Source organism: Rhipicephalus microplus, chromosome 10 (assembly GCF_043290135.1).
Source record: "Rhipicephalus microplus isolate Deutch F79 chromosome 10, USDA_Rmic, whole genome shotgun sequence".
NCBI lineage: Eukaryota > Metazoa > Arthropoda > Arachnida > Ixodida > Ixodidae > Rhipicephalus > Rhipicephalus microplus.
Window position 1 is genome coordinate 47,157,179 of NC_134709.1, and position 13,327 is coordinate 47,170,505.

The 13,327-nt window shown below is 43.6% G+C and overlaps 1 protein-coding gene across 1 annotated transcript; it reads right to left on the reverse strand.

Annotated features, from left to right (window-relative positions):
* Nucleotides 1-2,291: 2,291 nt before the first annotated feature.
* Nucleotides 2,292-3,476, reverse strand: LOC142774373 (myb/SANT-like DNA-binding domain-containing protein 1). The gene is made up of 2 exons (XM_075874757.1): nt 3,080-3,476; nt 2,292-2,480 (listed from the first exon to the last, which is right to left on the reverse strand). Exons 1-2 carry the CDS (start codon nt 3,316-3,318, stop codon nt 2,303-2,305), a joined length of 417 nt encoding a protein of 138 aa, XP_075730872.1. The 5' UTR covers nt 3,319-3,476; the 3' UTR covers nt 2,292-2,302.
* Between the last annotated feature and the right edge of the window lie 9,851 nt (nt 3,477-13,327).

A 13,327-nucleotide genomic window follows, 5' to 3' on the forward strand; every position in this document is an offset into this window, starting at 1 on the left:
ATGGGCCTAGAGCATTTTTGTCTCCACCAAAAATTCAGCCGCTGAAGCCGGGAATCGATCCCGCAACCTGCGGGTCAGCAACCTTACCACTAGACCACCACGGAGGGGCTACTCTTCAAATGGACTCTAATGTTCGTGAAACATAAATTGTGGTTGTAGTGCCAGTTTTATTAATGTTACATATGTACTCCTGTGGTACAGCCGTCACTCCACGTTAACGTCAATGGTAGTTAAGTTCCAACCGCTGAACTTAATTCATGTAGCAGTGTCCAGGGCTACCATCCTCGCGAGCACCAGCGCTTGACATCGCCTTACCTCTTCTGGTGCTGCGACTGTTCTGCGACTGTTTATCTTATGTCGAATATCTGCGACTGTTTACCTTATGTCTCAGCGTGCGTTTTTCCATATCTTCAGCGCACTTCGAAATGTTTCGCACAATAAAAAAATCACAACACAGTCACTTTCTGTCTTCACGCTTCGCATAACATCGATGCTCAAGATATATGGCATCTGTCGGAAATTTTGCACTAGAAAGACGTGATGAATGATGCCGGTGGCAAATACAAGGTTTTCAACCTCACGGTTTTTTGCGAAAAAGGGGCATTTAAAAGATTGTGATGAGTGCAAATTTTTGATCATTTAGTGTTTACAGAGCTACGATCCGGATAACATTCTTACTATTGTCTGCAACAGAGCCAAATTCGCAACTGAAAAGTGGGCACTCATTAAGGAACGAAGCCCTCGTATATTGTCTGGTTTCGAGACGCAAGAGTCTGTACCAGTTGTTGAATTATGAGGCCCGTCTGAGTAATCACACCACAAATTGAGTGAATCAATACGCTGGCGTTACCTTTTATTGAAAACGTGGCATACTTCTACTACTTCGTTTGTTACCTTTCAATTTATGCAATTGGCCCTTATATGTAATGAAAGCTTTGAATGGTAGAAAAGTGGGTGATATATTGCTCAATGTTGTTTGTAGGTATACTGTACTCATGGACAACTTATCTTGGCAATGAAGGGAAAGCTACAGAGGCGGAGCTTCTGCATCCTCATTGGTGTGCTCTGTACCACTGTGAAAAGGAATGTCTGTGCGTAATCGGCGTTTTACATTGACGCAGACGCTACTTGGTTTGCAAGGTACTACACGTAAAGAAAGAGAAAAAAAACTTTATTATATCTATATACACGGAGTACGTGGGTGGTGGCCAAGGAAGATTAAAAAAATTGCTGGAGTGAAAATAATTTCGCAGAAGTGAAGCCGTTCCTCTGGCAAGATGGTGGCTGTGGCGGCCATCTTACTAGGGGAATAATAAAGTATCACCGTTCAGCGATTAAAAACGAAGCGTTTCGCTCGCACGACCAACGGGTTTATTGTGGGAACTTTTTCGGTTCATATAGTGCTCGAAGTGCGTCTTAAAGTTACTAGTTTTCTTTAGTGAGCCTCTCAGTGGAGACAAAGTTCTTTGAAGATTTAGTCATCCATACTTGTTTCCGTGGTGAATGCAAAACATCACCCTTCACTGTGAATGACCTCCCTTTGTTTGTTCATAGAGCCTTACCGTTTACTTAAGTATTTAATACCTGTGTCACACGGGCGCGCAAAAAGTCTTTTAAGTAAGCGGTCTTTTACGAAGTTGAAAGACTTTTAACAAAGAGGTGTTTGCGGCGCAGACACACGGCAGCAACGATCTCCTTTTAGTGTTTTCGTTCGAAGACGCTAGCGAAAGCGTGGCGCTAGCAGTTAAAAGAGAAGCAATGAAAATTAAACGATGTATCACGATGTACAAATTAAAGACTTGTTGCACTGCTCGTTTCTTCAAATAAATTTAAGAATAAGAGATCAAGAAACACCAATGTGAATGTTTTTTGCACTATATAAGAAAGCATTCCCATAACTAGCGACGTGCGCAAGTCCGTCTGGCACCCCTGGGCTTTTATTTACCGTATTTGTTTTTCGCTGCTCTCGACTGCTCTCGACACGTTATGGGCGACCATACGGGAGAAAAAGCGAGGATTGCAAGCCTCATGGCCTGCCTTCTCGCTCTGGAAAGCGAGGCAGACGCTGCAAAAGCCGCCAAGGAGAGGATAAAGCAGCAAATGCTGTTCAGCAATTCCTTGCTGTGCGCACTGGAGCTGTCGGAGAAAGCCTGCGATCGAGCGATCTGGGCCTTCAGACGAAACGAGAGGTGGTTCGAGGGAACTGTACCTCACCTCGGTGAGCAGAACTTCAAACAATCTTTTCGAGTATACCCGTCCACATTTCGTTTCAATTTCGTTGCAATAAAGAATGTAGCTGCCACTAGAAGTTACTTACTTCCTCAACTGAGGGACTGCTGCTTGCTGGGCTCGAGCTGATCCCAGCCTCCTCCATTAAAGAGGGGTCGTTTACAGGCAGGCTTCCAAGAAATCTGTGGATCTCTACAAAAAAGGTCCAGCTTGGTGGGGACGAGCCCGTTGTCTTTTCTTTAAGGCATTTCCTGAAGAATACGAAAATAAATGATTAAACAGATGTTACAAGACTGACAACTGCGCGCTGAGAAAACCACTGGTACATGCAAACTGTACAATCGCGCGGCGAAAAGTAGAAAGAAGCGAATTGTTAAACCTACGCCACATCAAGTGCGCGTTTCCTTCTTGTTACATGACAGGTTTGCACGCTTAACAAGCAACAAAGACGCGTTTCTTGACGTTTGTACTTGTGTAACTGCAACATCGCGTCATTGTAAAGCAATTCCACTGCAAATCGCCGAAAAGAAACTTTGTGTGCGGCTAAAACGCGCGATAAGCATGCTTCCACACGTGGCCATTCACTTGGTGTTCAACGTTTTGCCTACGGTGGGGCGTCGTTTCGAAAAGATTGTTCGGACGTTTTCCACGCCAAATGCGCTTCACCTGCTCGCGAAAAAATTCTGCTGCTCAAATCGCCAGTAAACTTACTGGAAGCATTCGATAACATACCTGCAATACAATTTTTAAAAAATCATTTTTTCCCATGATCGCTGTTGTCGTCCCACTTCCCTCCTCACGCTTACAGGCCGCTAAGACGCGTCAAGCTTACTCAAATAATTTGCCTCACCTGTAGGTGTGTGTCAGATTTTCTATTTTTGTGTGCACTTGGTCCTTCGTGCGGGAGACACCCGCACTTGTGAGTGCAGCCGCGATGCTGGTGTACACCTCGCCGTTGTGCTTCTGCGCTCGCAACGAGTGCAGGTTGTCCTCCCAGAGTCTGATTAGGCTCCACGTGTCTGCTTCTGACCATTGCAGACGCTGCCTTTTCCGTGGGGCGCCGGCTGCTTGATCTCCGGAGTTGGCCATAGACGCCCCGACTCGGACCGCTTAAATGACGGGCAAACACACAACTGCCACGCTTTCCTCGCTTGTGCAAAATGGCGCGGCGCGAGACCGAGCGTCACCACGTGATATTGCCGACGCGTTGTAGCTGCTTACGAGAGTAGAAAAGGAAATAACCATTAAAAGAGTTCATTACACTTTCTGCAGTATATGAAATTTGTTTTCACAAAAAGTTTTGGTGACAAAAAAATTAGCATTCGATTTTTTTTTCCCACCACTCGAAAATTGCTGGCGCCCACTGGTTTCGAGGCTACTCATTCGGAGCCGTAAAAGAGATCGACAAACGCCGTTTACGAAAAAGACCGCTTCTTCAAAGGCGTTCGCTCTGTGCCGTGTGTCTGCTGTCAGGAACTCCTTTTCGGAAAAAGACCGCTTACTTAAAAGACTTTTAAGTGCCCGTGTGACAGGGGTATAAGTTTAGTCATCTCGATGGCAAGAATGTCCTGCCTCTGTTGTACAATTTTCGCATTGTACGTCACTGCATACGCTATAAGTTCTTTTGCTGTATATAACAGCTTGCATTGTACATACGCTTTAATCATCATTTTTCATTTTTATGTGCGCACTTAAGCTGTGTAAGATATATCCGGAAATAAAATTCTCTTAAACTAGATCAAAATTTTTGTGTCGAAGGTCCCCAAGAAGGACTATCGTGCTCAAAAGTGCAGCCTGCTCACGGATTTTATGGTGTTTATTTCTCTTCTGCAAATAACACAGCCGTCAATTGCAAACTCAACGTCTTGGGCCTCTGTTTGTGAAACAATCAACCCGTAGAAGTTTCACGCTCTGACATATCTCTTGTTTGTCCTGACAAATTCCACCCACTACTTAATGTAAGATTATCTGTATCGGCCGAAACTGCAAGCTACAACAGTCATTTAAACTCATCTCAAAGTATTTGTTTTCAAGAAAGGCGATTACATGGGCTCTTATTATCACTTGTCAGCCGTTGATTGGTTCCAGGTTGCTGACACACCAAACGTTGATGAACAATTTGAACAGTTTACGGAGCTTGTATTAGACAGCATTCGTAAGTATATACCTCAATATACACCTTAACATCGTAAATATCTCCACTGGTTTTCTGCTGAACGTCTAAGCGCACTGAAGCATAAAGATCGCGCGCACAAGAAGGCTAAATTTTCTCCGTTCAGCAAGCCGAAGGAAAAGGTCAGCTTTTTTTGGGATCTCTCTAAACGCCTATATAAATGGGGCCACAGTTCGTATATTGAATCATTGGAAAAAAAGCCGTTCTGATGGGCCTGCTGAGTTTTGAAAGTATGTACACAAGTTGCCTAGCAAAAGTGGAGAGCCTTTCGGGCTGCTGGACGCGGATCGTGCCGAAGTGCATGTTGTCGCTGACTGTTTTGACATGCATTTCCAATCCGTTTATAAGGCCCCCCGACTCTAACCTCCGAATGCAGAAATGTTACTTGGCTCGCGACTTCAACTTGACTTGAGCAAGTCGGCGTGAAGCAAGCAGCGGACTTGAAAGCGCCCAAGTCAGCCTTCTCGTTTCATAGATGCTCAGGCTGTCTTGCTTGGTCAAGTCAAGAACGAGCTTCAAAGCAGAAACACGCTGCTCGCCTGCTAACGAGGGTAATGAGTAGTTCACGTAAGGCATGTGTTACACAAAAAAACCATTAGTTTTAAAATAACTATAAAAACGAAGGGCCACAGGCATATTTTTGCCATTTTATGGCTAACGAGCGGCACGTTGTGCCTGCCGCCAAAGCGATGCGTGCAGTGTTCCTTCTGTAAAGCGTTCATGCCCGCTGATTTTAGTGGCCACTCAAATGCGGGGCGTTTCTCCCCGCTTGCTTGCTTGGAGGAGAAACAAGCATCGCGCTGGGTTCTTTCGTCGTTATTTTTTTTTCAATCGAACGCCACGGCGTGTATTTGTGCTGACCTGGCTCACGAGGTAACGCGATTCTCACGGTATACTTTGCCTTTATGTTCGCCTGTGGACATGCTTGTAGCGGGCTAGGTCGTAGTTATATATGAAAAAAAAAAACAAGTTCTGGGAACAAATGTGATTCGTATGCTTTTGTTGAGCTTGGTGAACAAGAGAAAAAGCGGGAGTCAGCCCATTGCCTTGAGCAGAATTTTGTCTAGTGGGATGCAGCCATGTTTCGCTACATGATGGTGAAGGGGATCAAAAAACCCGTTATAGGGGCACCTCATTTTATTTGGGTGGAATTTTACGTAGCGTTGTGCTACGAGCGATGCTTTTCTGAGCGAGAAACAGCGCCCGAGGCGAGACGAAAGGATACATGAGGCACACAGACACAGTGCCGAGTCAATTTTGTACCGAAAGAGACGAAAAATGTCGTCGTGTTTTAAAAAAAAAAACAGAAAAAGCCGTTGTGGTTACAGAACACTTCGGCGTCGTCACTACCGGGGCTATTAATACGCACGCGTGTGCATTCGACACAACCTGTAACGCCAGAGAACTCAGCCACTTCATCAAAGTGCCGCATAACTACACAGAAAGTGCTGCTGGTTGCGGAAAGCGCACCAGCATTGCGTACACGTGCTTAGCGATGAGTAGCGTAACCTTTCTTACTGCACAGCAAACTGTCGACTACGGAATGCGGACGAGATTCCCGGTGACTGTTTGGAATGTGCCAGTGCCGTAAAACCTGAGAGCCATCAGTAGCTGCAACACTGAAGGCACAGGCTGTCTTCGGTTGTCCCCACTTTCACGGAGCAGCAACATACCCAGCAGCTGCCGCACGGCGTTCTTCGTGAATCTGTATCGACCGTGGAATTGTTCCTCGTGGTACAACTCCATCGAATTTCCTCGGTCACGTAAAGCGGCTCCAAGAATCTTTGGCAGGCAGTGCGCCTCAGAAAATACTATGCTTACGGCGAGGCAAGCAAACTCAAAAGCGGCCACCCTCCACGCGACGTCTATTTGAGAGGTGGCCATGCTGGAATAACGCGTGAAATCGCTTTCAAGTTAGGCCCACAGCTGACTTGAAACTTGTCCTGACTTCGACCGAGCCAAGTCACCTTCAAGTCGTCCGCAAGTTCGAGAACGATTTATGGTGACCGGCAAGACTGTCTTGAGTCAAGAACGAGTCAAGTACGAGTCAAGTAACATCTCTGCATTCGGGGTAAAACACAGATAGCACAGCAGCCCAAGATAGCTAGCACATGTAGTTTATCGCTGGGTGAAAAGCTCATCTGCTTATGCAATAAGTGCTTAAAAACGTCTTTATCGTGTGGCCCAGATTGTCTCAATTCCTGCATACTAACGACTTGTGGTAGCATGCAATCACTACAATTTTGAACAACTGTTTGAATACTTTTACCTTTCTCAGCATGTGGAAAACTGCACGCGTTTTTCTAGTATTTATTTGGGTCTGCAAAATGGATGTTTCTAATTGTTCCTCGATTTCACTACCATGTGCTACATCGAAGATCTTTGAACTGCCTTTTCAAACGTATTGTATTTTAGCGTGAATAATTAATTGATTCCTTATAGACACGGGTTTCTCCCTGGCTGCTCAACTAGCAAAAATCTTGCTAGTTTCTTGACGCAAATTTCTTCTCCTATTTCTCACAGAGGACAGGCTCACAGAGTCTACTGTCACCTTATGAAGGCTTTTTGGCGTAGTCAGCCATTCACTGTTTCTGTTTAAACTTTCAAACCTTGATGTTTACTCGTCTGTTGTGAACCCGCTGCACAGCTATCTGTTTAATAGATCTTGTTATGTCGCCGTAAATGGTCCTTGTATTAAGTGACTGGTGGAGTCCCTCAAGAGTCAGTATTAGGCCCATTCCTATTTTAAATTTATTTTAAGGATGTTTGTCCTGCAATTCGTTATTCTTATTTTCTCTTGTATGCTGATGACATTAGAGTATTTACGGAAATTTATTCAGTAACGACTGTCGCTTGGTGCAGTCAGATCTGTGTTCCTTTTCCGAATAGTGTGATAACAATAACCTTTGTCTGAATACCTCAAGGACGAAATTCATGAGTATATCTCGCAAAATATCCATCGTGTCATTTCCATACTTTGTCAATACCATGCTCTTATGTAAAGTATACAAGTTCAGAAATCTTGGTGTTCTCTTTGATAACGTGCTAAAATTTTCTGCTCTCACTAAACGTGCTGCCATGCATGGACTTCGTTTTCTCGGCGGCATTTGTGAAATCTTTCGAGAATTCACTTCTCCTACTGTCTTTCACAAATTGTACTCCGCCATATGTCTTCCTCAACTTCAATATGCATCTTTGATCTGTTATGGCATTGTTAAATCTGCCAGTGACGCCACTGAGCAAGTCCAGAAAAGTTTATAAGCATTTACAATCATCATTTCGCTTGGAAAACTCTGGAACTCGTTCTAACACTTCCAGATTATTATCGATGCCATCACTTTGCTGCCGACGAAATCACGCTGACCTATTATTTATTTACAAACTAGCTCACGGCATCCTAATCTGCCCTTTACTACTCAGTTAGGTAAATTATCGCAATCCGCGTAACTTGACCTGGGAGAATCGAGCATTTCTTGTGCCTGCCAACTTCTTTCTACACTGCACTGTTCACTGAATACAAAGTATATTTAATGTTATCCTTCATGATCTTGATGTTTGCCACAGTCCACTGTCATTGTTTTTATCTCAGGTCTACCCTATCATGCGTACATATTCTTCTCTTTCTGTTTTTCAGGATGGTTTCTACCTAGTTGAGTATATTTTCCTTTATGTTTCACTTCCTTTCTTTAACTTTCGTCCTGTAATATTTTTCCACTCATTTTGCACCGATTTCTATCTACCTGTTTATTTTTCCTGTTTTTTAAATTTCCTGTTTTTTTAATTTTTTGAAGAATGTCTGCTTTGTATTGTTTATTTGAATTGTTTTGCTGTTTTATTCATTGTTATTTATGTTTATTTGCATTAATTTATTTTTGCGCGCGCCTGCACTGAGACCTTATGGGTGATCAATGGCACGTCGAATAAATGATTGATTATTACGTTACATTACTAGAAAGAAAGTTACATATTCACTGACAGCAGCAGCAACGGACTACATGCTGTATATATCAGTGTGCACGAAACGTCTTACTTAATTTTCACGCTGTTCCGGCTGTACAACAGCCAACCCGAAACCGGGGTGCTTTGCGACCTATAACAAGGTACGCAAGTGTATTACGCGATGATGCACCATGAGGAGAATGTCCTAGCAGCGTGACAGCACCAGTTCTGCTCCGCATTTTAAAGACAAAAGTCCTTCTTAGGGACCTTCAACGCACAATATTTGGTATGCATGTCTGTCTCTATCTATCTATCTATCTATCTATCTATCTATCTATCTATCTATCTATCTATCTATCTATCTATCTATCTGTCTGTCCGTCTGTCCGTCTGTCCGTCTGTCCGTCCGTCCGTCCGCCCGTCCCTCCGTCCGTCCGTCTGTCTGTCCGTCCGTCCGTCCGCCTGTCTGTCCGTCCGTCCGTCCGTCTGTCTGTCTGTCCGTCCGTCCGTCCGTCTGTCTGTCTCTCTGTCTGTCTGTCTGTCCGTCTGTCCGTCCGTCCGTCCGTCCTTCCGTCCGTCTGTCTGTCTGTCTGTCGGTCTGTCTGTCTGTCTGTCTGTCTGTCTGTCTGTCTGTCTGTCTGGCGACCTTTGCCAAGCATAGTTCAGCTCACCAAACATCGCTTAACAGTCTCCCGGAAAAAAACGTGCGGTTATGCTAGTCACTTGTTTTCGAATCAACTGCGCACCTGTCGGAAACACGATGTCTTCAGAGCATCCGGAAGGGAACCCTCCTTTATTCATGCTGTCCATTAGTGCCTCTCTTTCACGCAAAAACGTTTGCACAGCAATTCGATGCCATTTTCAATATCTATGGATTTAGCCCCATCATTCCTATGTCAATAGACGCCTTATAGTCGAGCCGAATCAAATCTGCTATACAGAATAAGAATACGGTCGGAATACACTAGTAAACGTTTACTTAAAGTTGGGGGCGCTTTTTCCCCGCTGTGCACTGAGTGCAGTTAGGTCGCTGATATTGAACACAATAACGGTATAAGATGTGCTGAATTACATGAGAAAGAGGTGTGAACATCTTTCACGAGAAACAGTGCCATATGTTGTGGGATTGCGAGTTTTCATTGAACTGCAATTTGCATAGCAGATAATATAAAATATCAACCACCAATAGCCTGCTGACTGGCGCATCTGATTTTCGCGCTACGCAATTCATTCCAAGAAATTGATCGTTTTTAGAGTTTCTTTTTCTGCACAGATTCCATTTTTATTTTTTATCTTCAATTGAATACGCATATAGCAGGTTTTTTTGTTCTTTCATTTTTTTTTGTTACTATGGTGATGCTATTGCATCTATAGATGGCCCACACGCGGTTTTTTTATTTTTGCGCTGCTCGCACGGGATTATTTATATAATAGGTAGGAATTTAGGTTAAAGGAGAAGAGAAACGTATCCGACAGCAAATACAAAACGAGGCGCTTCATTCTGAGCTTGTCAGCAAGGTCCGCTTCTTAAAAACTTTTTTTTTGCTCTATGTGTACCAAAATGTAGTTGTTGTGATATGTGCTGTTCGGTTGTGCTCACAACTTCCGGTATCAGGACAACATGAGGGCGTTCTCCGAATGACGGGCGCGCGCATTTCTTTGATCATTCTTCCGTGTTTTCTCCGCTATACGTGCTTGGTGTTACTAAGACTTCCCAACCGTCTTCCTTCTCTCAGAACCTTGTTCCCAATACAGTCCTCCTCTTCTGCACAAGACGTGATGGCAATGGGGAACATTGATTCTAGTGTACACAATGTGATACCATTATGCGCGAAAATCTCCCTTCATAAAAAATTTGGCAGATCCCACGTACCAAGGAATAGACGTTTTGCGAAGCATGTGGAGCGAAGTTTATCATATTGCTATTTTTTAATGAGCGACACGTCATGAAGTAATGCTAAATATATGTACAAATGTAGCACGCACAGACATATTTTGAAGAGTTGCAGATATTTATATAAGCAGTTGTTTGCACATGCGCAACGATTCCAACTGGAACATGCGTATTAGCAACACCAGAAGCTGATATGAAATGCTAATGCTCGTGAGGATGCTGGCGCTGGGTACTGCTACATGAATAAACTTAATCGCAAGGCAACTAACCACAATTGATGTTGACTCGACGTGACGGCTGTAACAAAGGAGTACATATGTAATGTTTATAAAATTGAGTAGGCAGCACTGCAACCACTACTGAGTTTCACGAAGATTAGCATCTATTTGAAAACTAATTTCGAGACCTGGCGTAGCTCTGTGGTAAAATGCTCTATTACCACGCAGAATGCTTGTGTTCAATTCCAGCTGAAACCCTGACATTTATTTTTTCTATTCATTGGGTTGATGCTACCGATGTCGGGTATTTTCTTACGCTCGCGCGTTAAAATTGCCCATGCGTGTTCTCGTCGTTCCTGGGTAGCTACAAAGTGTCAAACACCTGTGGCACATATACCCATACCGGCGGCACATACCCACCCGTGCGTATGTTCCACTGTATGGCGGGAAGTGTTTCATGACGTACGCGACGGGATTGTGACATTATTCATGTCTTGGCCAGTGCGCCATATTCGCCAAACCATCTTACCTTACCCTCTCATGGTAATTTTTAGTTCACGTCAAGTGAAGGGGGTGACCACAAGAGCACCCAAATGTAAGCGGCTGGATAGATAGATAGATAGATAGATAGATACGCTCAACGTTGCTGAAGTTCGCTAAAAAATGCTTCGCATTTAAAAGAAATTGATGCAGCTGCAGCGTCACGTCTGCGCTCTGCCTGCATTTTATACCACTAGTCTACTGTACTAAAGTGTACTGTACCGTAAGGTGGTTCTATGAAATGCTTCAAAGTGAAGCAGAGGTTAAGAGAGCGAAAATAACAACCAGCCATTTAAAGCAGAAATTCACAAAGAACGTCACACAGATTTCCCAAAAATAAAGCTTATTGTATTGTATGCCGTGGCACAAGTTAATATAATGCGTGCCGTAGCACATCTTCATGGTAGAAATGTTTACTTGCCTGCACATGGCTCATTTAAATTCATGTGTTTGTATATTGATTAAAAAATGTTATATTGCATGTCCTGTTTATAAGGTTGTCTTTCGGATGAAACCGCAATGATAGTTGGGGCTTTAGTAACATGATGTTGCGCAGCCGAGCTTGATGATGTGAGTTAAGGTATTGCAATAGCTTGCACGTCGCATGGTTGGGGGAATGTACGCATACTTCTATACCTACGTATGCATAAGAACTGAAGAAGCCCATAACGCTCCGAAATGCTCATGTGCACGTCTAGATCTTAGTAAAGGTGCAGGGTACAAAATAACGCAATAACATACATATTTTGCGCAAAGTACAAAATAACACAAAACATGCGACAAGAAGATACACTGATTTAGAATGCAGAGAAAAAATGGATAAAAGAAAATAAACAGCGAATAGAAGAACCTAATTGTTATAATATAGATTATATAGTTATAGTATAGTTATAATTATTATAATATAGTTATAAACTATTTGTTTGGCACCACACATGTGACAGCGTTACAGGTAAAAGTTGAATACCACTATTTCCAATACTTGGATAACGCAAATCAGGCTGAGCCACGTAGAAAGCTATACGGCTGACAGGAATCGCAGACATGAGCAAAACAATAGCCGAGAAGATATAACACCAACTCCTTCGCAACAAGCGAGTTCAAAAAGAAAAATAATCAAAACATTTTTACGCTATCTATGAACATCTAAGGTTGCGAATTCAAAGTGCGCGTGCACAGTCACAAAATGATCGTGGTGTCAAAAACACTCGCTATGTAGTACGGCGCTGTAATGACGAGTTGTGGATGATGCAATAAAGTCAGAAATTCAATTTTCATCTTAATTCAAAACGCCAAACCAGAACAAGCTCCGTTCCGCAGTGTCTGCGTGATTGGCTCACCTTTGACCAAACGAAGATTCATGTAGTCACGTGTTCTAGTGACATGGCCTGATATGACGTCATTGTGGCGTCAGGTTAAGTTGATAAACGTTGGCGACCTGTCCCGTCACGGCAGTGTCATAGGATGATGTCATAGGCGGATAACCACATTTCGCAATACTTGTTGACGCTGCCGAAATCAATGGTCATTTTTGTACGTTTAATGAGCCATTTAAGATTTTGGCCTTTAAAGGGGTACCAACACCTTTTTTTCTAAGGTGAGTTTACTCTGCCATATGTCTCCTGTAGGCATATAGAGTTCTGAGGAAGTGTGATGCTCAGCAAATACTTATAGTTCGTTTTGAAAATAAACACAATTTTCTCGAGGCACACATACTGACAACGTCACTAACTTGACTTCAGGCTACAGTACTAATTCTGGTATACTATAGTTGTGATGACATCAAGCACAAAAAAAAAAAAAACGGGAGCTTGCATGTCGCTTTCTCGATCGTCTGCTCGCGCCTTGCGATCGTGTGGTCACAGTCATGTAGCGTACCTGTTAAGCGAGAAAGCTGTGTCTTAAAGCCCAAACCTCAAAAGCGCGAAAATGCACGTGACAGCGACAAGCGACGCGACGTATATCGGCGTCGCGCGATCAGTCGCTAGCGCAGGCAAACCTCATTCACGCGACGGCTTCGGCGAGCGAACTCCACTGTTGCTGGCATGAGGCCGTCAGCTCGCACCAAGAAAACCGCGTAGCGAGCGGTTTCCAATTTAAAAATAAGATATATTGTTGTGTAATTGAACGGAAAGTGTTTATTATTGCCTTGCAGCATTTTTTATATGCGCGTGCGCAATAAACATTGCGTTATTTCTTGTTGCGCATACGTGACTCGGGCAGGGTCACGTGCACCTATGTAGTCTTCGTCTTTTCCGGTTTTTCGCTATTGGCTGCTTGAGCCCAGCACTTCCGGGCGATGAGCGATGGTTTCCAAATCTGGAGAACCGAGCG